At 42.2% G+C, this 13294-nt stretch overlaps 1 protein-coding gene across 2 annotated transcripts in view; it reads left to right on the top strand.

The window, feature by feature from the left end:
* RYK (receptor like tyrosine kinase) overlaps positions 1–13294 on the top strand; it is a 73178-nt gene that overhangs the window by 24166 nt on the left and 35718 nt on the right. For both annotated transcript variants that reach the window (XM_075003797.1, XM_075003796.1), the window contains exons 2-6: positions 2958–3079; positions 6861–6960; positions 9357–9491; positions 11124–11180; positions 12644–12788. In XM_075003797.1, coding sequence (XP_074859898.1) covers positions 2958–3079; positions 6861–6960; positions 9357–9491; positions 11124–11180; positions 12644–12788 — 559 coding nt within the window. The remainder of the gene's footprint in view (positions 1–2957; positions 3080–6860; positions 6961–9356; positions 9492–11123; positions 11181–12643; positions 12789–13294) is intronic.

Genomic DNA, 13294 nt, shown 5'->3' with positions numbered 1-13294 from the left:
ATATTACTTGTGTTCCTATTTAGGCAATAATTTCCTCAGATGTCGGGTTGTAAGAACATAACAGCCATTCTGGACTCAGGCCAATGGTCCATTTAGTCCAGTATCCAGTCTTCCACCAGAGGCCGACGGTAGGTGCTTCAGAGGGGAGGAATAAAATAGGCATTTCTTGCACACCCAGTTTCTGGCAATCAGAGATAAGGCACATCTGGAGCATGGGGTTGCATCTCTGATGATCTTTGTTACAAGCCATTGATGAACCTGTCTTTTATGAACTTATTTAATTATTTTTTGAACCCCTGTTTTTGTTTTGTCCTTCATAACATCCCCCAGCAGCAAGATCCACATGTTGACACAGCATTGTGTGAGGAAGTATATCCTTTTAAACCTGTTTCTTACATTGTGGAAAGACCGCTGCAATTGTACCTTAGAGTCAAAGGCAATTCAGTTGCCTTACTCCCTGTGCCACTTGAATTTGAACGTGGTTTCCTTTTTTCCATTATATACATCAGACCTTTCTCATGCAGCGATGCTTATTGTATCTTGGTCGAGCTTTACCTGCCGTATTTCTGTAAATGCCGGTAGAACCACTTCACGCTTACTTTCACGCAGACTGTGTAAGCAGCAGCATGCAGGCAAAACCATGGGGATATGATCTCCTATAAGGCCTGGTTTGCCGTAGGGACACCTCTGTGTTCCTTTGTCTGCCAATGGCTTGTTCAACAATCATGTGATGTAGGCCTAGCCTTTTGTTGAACTGCTCCTCCCTGCTGTCCAGGTGCCCTGTATAAGGCTTCATAAGCCAGGGCAGTAAGCTGGGTATGGAGGATCACTTCAGTCATTTCCACCTCTCCCACTGTAATGTGATCTGGAAAGAAAGTCCCTGCTTGCAGCTTTCGGTGCAGACCGTTGTTGCTGAGGAGGCATGCATCATACACCTTTCCAGACCACCCCACATTCGTCTGTGAAACTCCCACAGTCATCCACAAGTGCCTGAAGCACCTGTAGGATTGGCGAGCTCTGTGGCTAGGTGGGTGGCACTCCACTGTGCGTGCCCTCGATTGCCCCACCACAGTTTGCAGAAACGGACTTTCCAAAGCCAGCCTCTCTCATCCACATTTGAACGGTAGCAATCAGGAGCTTCCACAGAGCAGTTGCTACATGAGACGCTCATTTGAGTACGCTTTCGCTGCGGTCCAGGGGCCAGCTCAGCGCACAGCTCCAGGAAGTTTGATTTGCACGTAATAAAGTTCTGTAGCCACTGGTCTTCATCCAACACCTGCATGACCATTCAGTTCTGCCATTCAGTGCTGGTTTCCTTAGCCCAAAAGTGACTGACTGCACTGCACAGGTGCTGTGACCCCTAAATGCCAAGTTCCTGCTGGCCATGTCACTCTGGTCCACCTCCAAGTCCTCTTCCTCTGTCTGAGTGCAACAGTAGTTTTTCTGCAGTGCGTGCCATTGAACGCAGCATAGGAGGCAAGTTGGGGATCCATTATTTCTCTCAACAGCTGCTGGAGGGCACAGCAAGTATCCACCATTTCAGAAAGGATGCAAAAGTGAGCCAGAAGCCTCTGGAGGGCTGGGAAGCAAAGAGGAGGCTGGTGGGATGTTTACAACATTCCCAAGATGCTTTGGGCTCCGTTCCATGTTCCCACAGTGCTTAGTGTCTTTCTGTCAACGGGGCAGATAAAAATGTGGCTGGATGGCAGTTGTAAACATGATTTGGTGACTTTTGCATGTCAGTATTTTTCTTCACCAAAACTTTGCCGCATGGATATATCTTTAATGTTAATACATGTATTTCAGAATGATATTTACCAATATCACCGTTAGCTTTTACAAAACAGTGCTTTGCTTGTCACTGGAGGTTCAGCTTCCTTATCTTTACGGAACAGTAAACTCTGGAGCTGTATTCTCTAACAAGTAAAACAGAGACCAAGTTTCTCCCTCTTGCTGGATGTAGAGGATGTGCTGTCACTTGACATACTTGTTTGTTAGCTTTGCTTACTTAATACTTGAGAAAGGACTGGGCTGGTCAGAGAAGCAAATACACATTCCTTGGTCTAGAGCAGATCTGTTTACCAACACCCTGGACGTGCCTGGTTTAAACGACACTTTTGAATTTCTGCATACATCCCAAACTTTTAATGCACCTCACATGCATACCTCATGCGGGAAACTGACTTACTTGCTTCCAACTGATTCCTCACAAGATGCATTTTGTACCAAGATTATTACAGTAAACTGTAGGGTGGAAATTTACACGTGCATAGGGTCAGCTCTCTTCCTGTACTGCAAGAGGTTTAGCCACTCGCTGACCAACCCAGAGGCTTCAGGTTAGAATCCACTCTTCTGCCCTGTACGTTTAACACATTTCTTTCCTCTTTATATGGAAGGAACCTGTTTTGTCATCTTATATCTAACAATGCTGACACAGGCAGCCCAGACTGGATTCCTGCTGTGCATTTGTCAATATTCAGTGAGGCCCACGGATCTTGACATAAGCTGGCACCTGCTCTGCCGGTGTTGCATATATCATTGTAAATGTGAGCAGAATTGAGCCCTGAAAGCACAGAAATAAACAGTATTTGGTGTGTAAGATGAGGGGTCCGTGCATTACCATGTGTAGTGATTCTTGTTAGTTCGTGTAGAAAAGAATTCCTCCTTCCTTGACCTTGTCTCTCCTGCCCTTAGGGTGTGAACTCCTCTCATGAACTAATATTTTGTTAGGAATTTGCAGTACTTCTCAGCACTGGCAGAATGATGGGGTGGCTACAGCTTGCATCTAAAAATAAAATTCATGAGCTGTAAGGGATGCATGTGCATATAATGCACCTAAGCAGACCTTCTCATACAAAGCATCAGAATACTTCAGTTAAGAGACATGAGGTTTTTTCCGCTTGCTAGTGGCTTTTGCTTTACTCACCATACTCTTTTCTAAATATTCTGATTTCTAGGTCTTGATGCAGAGCTCTATTATGTGAGGAATGATCTTATTAATCACTACGCATTGTCCTTCAATCTGTTAATACCCAGTGAGACCAACAGTCTTCAATTCAGTTGGCATGCTAAATCCAAGGTAAGCATAAACAGACCTTGCACTGTATACCATAATTTGGCTGTCCTGCCTAGATTGTAACAAGAAGTCTTCCAGTAGTTGGATCATTTGTTGGGTCTTTTCTTTGCACATATCTGAAGATGCTAGACTATAACAGGATGTTCTGTTCAGTTTTTTACTTATGTAGTCAGAGAGAACCAAATAATTATGCTCAAGAAGAAATCAAGACTGAAAAGAAAAGTGTAGCTTGTTGAACACACAGCATCTGTAAAGCATTCAGAACATTTTAAAATAAGTGTTTGTGGGAGTGTCATCTTTGTTACTTCAAAATATAATGCATTTTACAGGTTACCTGTCTCTGTTATGATACTAGCAGTGAATTAAATATGAACTAGGCAGCTGTGAATTCAGGCCTTTGAAAACCTGGATCACTTGTTCTGTGGATTGCTAGAAAAGAGGTTGCTTGAGGGAGGAGAGGTATCTGTCATAGGGGGATTTAGAGAATCTTAAATCCCACTAAGATGGTACTGGAGTATGCAGCCAGACCTGTGGCAAAGTTTGCCTGCGCATTTCCATTTTAAAGGATTTTGACTGACTTATTACTTCAGCTTTGGCTGTAATTTTTTTGCAGCTGAAATTCTGTGTAGTCTGCCTGAGGCTGTATTTTTTGTAGAGTTTGAAGCCCAGTGGTTTTGCTGGGTTTGAGTAAGTCAGTAAAAAGTTTGACATATAAATAAAATACCTAAAGGATGTCATCTGCCAGAATTCTTGCACCTGAGTCATTTTCTGCTGTAAAGTAGGAGTATTCCCACTGAAGGCAGTGGCATTAGCTGGGTACAGGGCAAGTCAGCTCCCCTTTTGGACGCTGTGTGCCACCTCAGGCTTCCTCAGTTATGGTCAAAGCAGAGTTCTCCAGAGTTCTCCATTGCCACAGATAGAGCTGTTGATTCACTCATGAGTTATGTGTGCCCAGCAGAAGCATTGCACACGCGTGAATTTTTAGGAGGACTTTTTCTGAACTCCTGGGAAGCCCTCTTTTCATTCCCTGCACATGCACAGCCAATGAGCACTTTGACAAAACGTGCTTCATAAAAATCCTCGTTTTGTGGAGCATTCACAAAGTGCAATATTCAAAGCTTCATAGATTGAGCAAAGCAAAACAGCTAACTGCCTAACTTCGTAAAAAAAAAAAAAAAGTGGGGGGGGGTTTAAAATGAAACAGCAAAATAATTTCTACTTATACGGAACGGGTGCATTCCTATAACGGCAGAGGGTGAGGATGGTGTGTGGGGGAGGAGAGGAGGAAGTCTTCTGGCAGAGGCAAATCTTGAGAAAATGCAGTTTCAAAGGTGAGTATAATTACAGTCAGGTGTAGCTTTTTGGAAGCAGACGTGGACCTTGATCCTACTGGTGCTCACGCATTTGCAGGACCAGAGTCATAAGGCGAAAACAGAACCTTAGCTGTAGTTGAACAAGTTTTTACCTTTCATAGCCATCTTCCACTCAGATTTACTAAGTGAGTGGTAACATTCTTTTTGATTTCTTAATTCCCGTGGATTTATTTACAGTAAATGCTTTCATATCCGGCATTCTATCTGGAATTCTCAAATAACTGGCATTTTAAGCATAAGTAAATTTTAGTTATGTTTTCCATAAGTACAGTATAGTGAGAGTAAATACAAATAAATGCAGCAAATACAGTGTAAGTTTAGTGTGCAATATTACTGTTGTAAAGTACTCTGCATACATTTTTGTTTCTTAATATCTAATATTGTTTTTCTTCATATTATACATTGCTAAGTGTATCTTTCTCTTACCCAGATTGTTGGAATATCCAGCAAACTCCTGGTCCCAGAGCAGCTGTATATGAAAGAGTTTACTGTGGGAACATTTTGAACATATAAGCTTACTATCATGGAGTTAGCTTTGTCTTGAGAATTTTTAAAGGATTACTTAAAAACAGAACAGCCCTGGGCTAAATTTTAAAACATGAGTAGTGACTTAGAGTGCTTTTAGATGCCCAGTTTGAAGTATCTGAACAGGGCCTAATATTCAGAATACACCTATCCCTCGATTTACAAATGTCATTCGTTCCATAAAAACTGTTTGTAAGGTGAAAAATCATAAATCGAAAATGAGAAAATTAATTTCAATGTGAAATTCTGACTGGTTCCTGACTCCCAAAACAGTCACTCAGTATTTTTTCCACATATGTTACAATACTATGCAATCATAAAAATAAGAACAGTGCTCCTTCATTGCTTTTTTTTATGGCATTTTTTCTCACTAGTCAGTTCTTAGATGGTGACGAAGGTGGCGTAGATGCAAGTTCCATGGGATCATCTGCATTATCGAAAACAGCTCCATAGCGACTTCAGCCTCCTTTACTGGAGTTTTATCTTCAGCTTTTGAGGTTGAGGGCTGAGGATCAGCAGATGGCAGTGAGGGTTTAGGAGGAGGTGATGAGGTTGAGGGTTGGAAAAATGATAGGACTGAAGTTTGTACTGCAGCCCTCTTTCCTGTCCTACAACTCCTGTCAGCATGGGACGGCCTCATGAGTGCGTTGCTTGCATGCTGAGCTCTGTTCTAAGTTTGGGTCGTTGTCATTGAGAATTTGTGTAGCTGCCTCCAGTGCACTGAAGCATGTTGAGTGTTTTAGTGTCCAGTGTTTTTTGTAGTTCATCCAGTTCTTCCTCCCCCTTTTCTGATAACCTTTCTGCATCTCACTGAATTAATTCTTCATTAGTCAATTCTTCATCATGTGACAATAACAGGTCTTGAACATCTGTCTCCCCCTCATTGAATCCTGCTTCAGTTGCCAGTTGCACAGTAGAATTTGAATCTTTTGCTTCACCCTCAAAACCATAGAAATGGTGAACATACTTCAGCAATAGCTTTTTCCAGACACCATTCGGGATACTCTAAGTAATTTTATTCCATGCAGTTACGATGTTTTCTATAGCCATCTGTACGCTGTCGTTCCTTCCGCAGCTGCTTAATTGTAGGGTTGTCTTCTCCATCTGATGCAGATACGAGATACCTCATCCCCAGTTGCATATAGTAAGCTTTAAATGGAACAATGACGCCTAGATCCATTGGCTGAAGGATGGAAATGGTATTTGGGGACAAAAAAATCACTCAAATGTGATCGCCATTGGGAGGATGACTGGGAGCATTTATCAAGGATCAGCAGACATTTATTATCCAGATTATTTTCAGTTCACTATTTAGAGATGAATGATGAAAGGTAGCTTGTTATGTAATCAGCAAAAGCCTGCTTTGTCACCCATGCCTTTCGATTAGAATGCCAGGCCACAGGAAACAATACCTTGTTTAAGCCTTTAAGCACCCTCAGCTGTTTTCCAAATGATAAACAAGGACAAGCTTTGATTTCACGTCTCCTTCCAAATTTCCACTGAGAAGTAACATCATTCAGTCCTCCGAGGTCTTGAAACCTGTTGCTTTTGTGTTGTTCCTTGAAGTGAAGGTTTGAGAAGGCATTCTTTTCCACAAAAGCCCCATTTTGTCAATATTAAAGATTTGTTTTGGAGAATATCCACCTTCATCAATCATTTGTTGCAATGCGGCGGGAAATCAAAAGTTTATAAGTGGAGGAATAGGTGAACTGAGTAACCTGCCTTCTGAAAATCCGGCCTTTTTAGGTGATACAATTGAGATAGTTTAGAATCACTAATCAACATTTTTGGATTTAATTTTGTGTCTTGAATTAAAGACTTATTGAAAATGCTCACGCAATTGTTTTATCATTGGAGTTTCTTAACTTTCTCTCTCACTATTGCAGGTTGAATATAAACTGGGATTTCAGGTGGATAATGCTATGGCTATAGATATGCCCCAGGCTAACATCTCTGTGCAAGGAGAAGTTCCTCGTGCATTATCGGGTGAGTAAACAGGCTTTTAACTTGACGGCACAAGCACGGGCTTACCATGTTTTTCTGGCTCTCAGTAACATGGTTTCCCTGGAAACGCATGCTGTATAATTTTAATTGTACATATCACACAAGCTACAACAGTTACATCTAGCTAATTCTGTATGTAGAAGATCTTCACGTGTATCTCATTTGATTTAAATGCACTGAGGTATGTGATAAGCAAATTTTACTTTCCGAAACATCCTAAACAGATAAAAGTCAAAGTGAGAATGCCAAGCCTTTCTGATTGTATGCATTTCTTTACTTCTCTTAGCTGGTGGTTTAGCAGTTTCTTTTTGTCAAACATCCATTTTCTCAGTGTTTTTGTTCTTTTCAGGTCTGGCATGTGTGTAGGTATCCCTGTGGATGATGAGGCTCCTTGTTAGAAGGCAATTTGGAATGGAAGTGCTTAATAGTAAATTGTCCCCCACCCCACTTTGTTTGTTTGTTTGTTTATTTGTTGGTGGGGAGGTGAGGAAGACAGTGAGAGGGTACAGATTTTCCTGAGAAGGGAAGCATCATATTCTGGGACTATATAAAAGGTTCTTATTCCAGCATGGCTAACAGTTGCGTAGCTTTTAATCCCACTTCTCTAGCATATAAATAAGTAACTTAATTATTGTCTTTCTTTTTTTGAAAAACAGAAATAAGTTTAAGATGTTAAGGACATTGGTGCATTGAGGAAAGTCAAATGAAAACAATTATCTATCAGAGACATCTATCAGGGATGATTTAGACAGTACTTGGTCCTGCCTTTGGGGCAGGGGGCTGGACTTGATGGCCTCTTGAGGTCCCTTCCAGTCCTAGTGTTTCTATGATTCTGTGATTAGATGTATAGTGGGTCTTCTCTACAGCATATGTTAGAAGTAAAATTGCATTGTGTGGGATTTGTGCAAATGTGTTCATCTGCTGCAGCAGCACTTAAATACTAGTCAGTCGGCCTGATTTGCCACTCTCTTGTACCCTTTGGAGTTGAGTTCATGTGTGCGGTAGACCTAAACTGCTGCTCTTTGGTTTTTTGCATCTTTTTATCATGTTTGTACGGGTAAGTAGTAGAGAGTCAAGAGTATTATTTCTGCAGTTGTGCTAGTATCACTGATTGTTGGTACATAGCCTTGGAAAACAAACCTGGTCAAGTTAATTGAAGCTACATGTTACAGACAAATTTGCTGAGACCAGTTTGGGGGCTGTCAAAAAGGACATTTTGATGGTTTTTAAATACACTGTGAAATAAAGCACTTCGGGACAAATTGGAGAAATGGTCTGAAGTAAACAGGATGAAGTTTAATAAAGACAAATGCAAAGTGCTCCACTTAGGAAAGAACAATCAGTTTCACACATACAGAATGGGAAGCGACTGTCTAGGAAGGAGTATGGCTGAAAGAGATCTTGGGGTTATAGTGGACCACCAGTTAAATGTGAGTCAACAGTGTGATGCTATTGCCAAAAAAGCAAACATGATTCTGGGATGCATTAACAGGTGTGTTGTGAACAAGACACGAGAAGTCATTCTCCCGCTCTACTCGGCACTGGTTAGGCCTCAGCTGGAGTATTGTGTCCAGTGCTGGGCGCCGCATTTCAAGAAAGATGTGGAGAATTGGAAAGGGTCCAGAAAAGGGCAACAAGAATGAACAAAGGTCTAGAGAATGTGACCTATGAAGAAAGGCTGAAAGAATTGGGCTTGTTTAGTTTGGAAAAAAGAAGATTAAGGGGGGGACATGATAGCAGTTTTCAGGTATCTGAAAGGGTGTCAAAAGGAGGAGGGAGAAGACTTGTTCTTCTTGGCCTCTGAGGCTAGAACACAAAGCAATGGGCTAAAACTGCAGCAAGGGAGGTTTAGGTTGGACGTTAGGAGAAAGCTCCTAACTGTCAGGGTGGTCAAAGACTGGAATAAATTGCCTGCTGAAGTTGTGGAGTCTCCACCTCTGGAGATATGTAAGAACAGGTGAGAGAAACGTCTATCAATGGTGGTCTAGCCAGTGCTTGTTCCTGCCTTGAGGGCAGGGGGCTGGACCCGATGACCTCTCAAGGTCCCTTCCAGTCCTAGCGTTCTAGGATTCTATGTGTATTCCCCAGGATAGTTAAGTTAGGTCCCCACTGAGCCACTGCAGAGTGAGTTGCTAATAGCTGTATACCAACACACAGTGTCTGAGATCTGCACACTTCAGTTTCATTTGTTTAATTAAATGTATCTGAAAGATGCTCCTGGAAATGCCATTAAGTATTCCCAGAAATTACTCAGTTTGAACACCAAAGTAAAATTTTAAGAAATAGTTTAAACTTAAAAAATGCAACAAAATTCCGCATCACTTTAACTGTTGAAATGTGTCATAAACAAAGATCTGACTCTCATTCTCTGTTTGCAGTGTTTCGTGTTGAACTCTCCTGCACGGGCAGACTAGACTCTGAAGTTACAATATTAATGCAGCTCAATTTGACAATACATTCCTCAAAAAACATCACAGTCTTAAATTTCAAACGAAGGAAAATGTGCTACAAAAGTAAGACATCAGGCTTACAAGTTTAACAATTTTTAGTGTTAAAGGACGTATGAAAGGAAAAGGGGGGGAGGGATAAGGATCTGAGTGGAATAACAGGGTTCTAGGATCGTGAGAGTAGAGAGGTAAGATCTCTTGCCTTCCAGACGAAAAAAGGAGGGTGGTAAGTTTACAAAGAATTAGGAGGGCAGGACAGAAAACAGGAGTTGATGGACTTAAATCGAGTAGCTGGCTTTTATATAATGGAGCTAGCTACTGTAGCTTCATAGTTATGGCTGATTTTTGTGTACCACCACTTATGTCAAGGAATAAATCTCCCCAAATTACATCACATTGAATTCAGAAAGACTTTTCTGAGAATTGTAGAAGTAAATTTATAAATTAAGTTTAAATGATTTTAAAATGGTCACTTAAACTTAGCATCTTGAGTCTTTTTTGTCCTCGATGATCTTAAGATATAAAAAAAATGCAGTTTTCAAACTCACTATATGGTTAAAAACCTGAAACTGTGAAACTGTGAGAACAGAGCTACATCAGAAGTTTGTGTTTTGTTTTGTTTGGGGGAGGAAGGGAGGGAGGGAGGATTAATGCCTTTTTTTTTTTTTGGCCACTTTTCGTAACTGAACACTTTTCACTTGAGTCGCAGCCATTTCGAGAGGGCCGGGGGTAAATTTGGGAGTTCTGTACAGAATGCTGCTCTTCATATGCCCGTCTTCTGGAAAGTATTTGGTAGCGGGTGTGTGTGAAAACGAGTGAATGTTTGAGCCTGGGTCTACTCTAGACCTTCAAGTCAGTCACAGATACGCAATTCCAACTACAGCAATTGCGTAGCTGGAATCAACTAATCTACAGTCAAGTTACCTGACCATCCTCACTGAGGGAGGTCAGTGGGAGAAACTCCCACTGACTTCCCTTACTCCTTGCCACATTGAGGAGTACAGGGGTTGACTGTTGTCCCCGATAGTTTGATTCTGCTCATCCCCACTAGAAGCACAAAATTGAACCCCAGAAGATTGACCCTGACCCGGTTGCTCTACCGTGTAGGGTAGATGTACCTTGCATCACCATCTCTTGAGGGCAACCTGGCTTCATTCCCAATGGTTACGAATTTCCCAAGAGAAGTTGTTAGAAAATATGGGCAAAAAAGCAGTTAAGCCACTTCCCGTATATTAAAATTAGTGCACGGAGAGTGAAAGCCGATAGTTTGCAGGAAAGTCGCTCCTTTAGAAAAAATCTCTTCTGAGGAAAATTGGTTTTCTTGACTTAAGGTGGTTTCAGAAATGGGCCTTTGTGTAGCAGCAGTCCTTACATTTTGAGAATTTGTGGACAAAGGTTTTACATCACTTTTCCCATCCATTGTAGCTAAATACTGGATTAGTGACTCACAAACCGGAGGTAGGAGGGAGACTCAGCTGAGACCAAACATGACAAATTCTGTTGAGAAGTAGAATTTGAGAGTCAGGACCATGGGAAATCGTGGTCGCAATGAAAATCTGAAATTAACCTTAATAGATTTTAATTCAATCTGCCTAGTTAGGAGAACACACTTTTATCGCCAGAGCGCAGGTGATTCAGTGTAAAGGAATTGTATTCCAAAGTACATATGAGGACCTCACATTTTTTCTGTTGATTTAGAACTTGAACAAGAAGTGAAAACTCCAACATCTGACAGAAACAGCAGCAAAGCTATTTGTAAGTAATATTCTGAGCACTCATTACAGTTGGGATAATGTAACAAGCTTAACATGAAGTGTGTGAAGGCGATGATGCGAAAGCATCAATAATAGCTAACAAGTTCGTATTTTAGAGAAGGTCTTTTTGTAGTTTTGTTTTGCTGACTAAACAGGAGAATGGAGTAATGTATCATAGGGGTGAGAAGTTGTTGTTTTGGGGTTCATCACGACTTTTGCCTGATAGCTCAGAACCTCTGGAGTCGTGTGTCAAAGCCAGTCTCTTTCTGACTGTGTGATTTAGAATTCATAGCATGATCACACTGTGCAACTTGCTGAAAATAAATGTGCGGTAGCTCCCCAACCCTGACCCAAGTTGGAAATGTCAGCCCCACCATGCTAGCCCCTGCTACGGAACCCAGCATGTGAGCACTCCGTAAGAACCCTTTTGGAACTCAGTGGGCAGCTGTGTTCGGTTTCCTGTGGCGCTAATTCTGGCGGTTTTGTTTAATATGAGCGTCATTTAAAAATGGGGGAGAGAAGTAGGACCCTCTTCCTAAAATAAAAGTAGGCCTTGCCTCCTTCTGGTGCGCACACATGGCAGCTGGTTAACACTGTAGAGGGCAAGCATGACAGGTGGCTGCTAATTGGTGCTGAGCGAAGCCTCCAGAAATTAGCGCAGTTGAGGCTGGTTGGCTGAAAAGGCAGACTTAATTGCCTGCAAATGCTGCTGCATTAAATAAGGAGTCGGACAGGCACCAGGGATCCCACCCAGGTGACTTAGTAAATGCAGAGAGTGAGGTATCTTTGAGCTACAGGCTAGGAAGCCTGAAAGCTGCAGGTGATTATTTTGGGGGAAGGTTATGCATCTTCTTTGCACTAACTCTGCAGTTCCCTTCGATGGGAGGTCCCAAGTGTGATTCTCCTTGCATGGCTGAATTGCATTTCTCCTTGCTGCAAAGGGATGCCAGTTTACAGCTCCACTTCTCTAGTGCAGGTGGTTCTTACTCTGCAAGAGTAAGTGGAGAGGGTTAGAAGCACATGGCTGGTTTGACAGCAGCTTTCCCAGTTGCCCCATGTGTGCTTTGGGAGTGATAGCCCTTTTTGTGGGGGAGGGATTGCTAGTTTCCAGTAAGCAGCCTCCCAAGACCAGCAGCTTGGAGGTCCCTCTTTACAGCAGGGTTTTGGGGAGATGGCTCTTGTTAGAGTATTTTGATCGGTTCCTGAGTCTGCTTATTCTGTCCTCTACCGACCCCTCCTGGCAAAACAGTCTTTACATCTTTGCTTAATAATGGAACACTCAGCATTGTGACACATCAGAGCTTCCATTCTTTGGTCCTGTTCTTTTTAGATTGGGGTAAAACAAGCGCTAGCATTAGGCTGCAAGGAATTAATTTGTTTTTAATTCCATCATTCGTGAACTTGTTTGAAATTGATCAGTGTAATGCATCTCTTTTAGTGACGTGTTTTACCCTTCCATTTCAGTTGATCCTGTAAATGCTGCTCCCACCACTTCCACCCGTGTGTTTTATATCAGCGTAGGGGTTTGCTGTGCTGTTATATTCCTGGTGGCAATCATATTAGCTGTCTTGCATCTTCACAGTATGAAAAGAATAGAGTTGGATGACAGGTGAAGTATACCGTCTCCTTTTCCTGTCTAATCGTGTGACATTTGTGAAGACTTCTGTGGGCTTTTTGCAAGAAGAGACCAACACTCAGAATCACTGTTCAAAGCTGAAAACTAAATAGCCGCTGTTTGCTGTTCATAGTACCTTCATCCCTTTCTTGTACTCAGACAGTTTTTAATTCTGAGTGCTGGTCTGCACGCCTGGGGTCCTTGCAGTAAGCTAGCTAAAGGGGCAGCCGCAATGGGTAAGTAAAAAGGCAGTAAGTTGGCACGCTGGCAGTTTGGGGGCTCTCCAGTGGCGGCTGCTCCTCGTGAGTGCATGTCCCTTTTGCAAAAGCTGGTCACATTTTGGTACTTCTCCTCAGACTTGCTCAATTTGAATCAGTTTTTTTCTCGCAATCAGGCCAAACAAATGCTGGGCCCAGCAGTGTAAAGTGGTGGCTTTATTCAACAGCAACAGTAGCGCGCCCTGTGTTAAAAGGCTGGTCAGAACTCTTCAAGGACTTGTG

This window comes from Carettochelys insculpta, chromosome 10 (genome assembly GCF_033958435.1).
Source record: "Carettochelys insculpta isolate YL-2023 chromosome 10, ASM3395843v1, whole genome shotgun sequence".
Taxonomy (NCBI): domain Eukaryota; kingdom Metazoa; phylum Chordata; order Testudines; family Carettochelyidae; genus Carettochelys; species Carettochelys insculpta.
The sequence above is the reverse complement of the archived record's forward strand: the minus strand, read 5'-3'. Positions and strand labels throughout refer to the sequence as shown.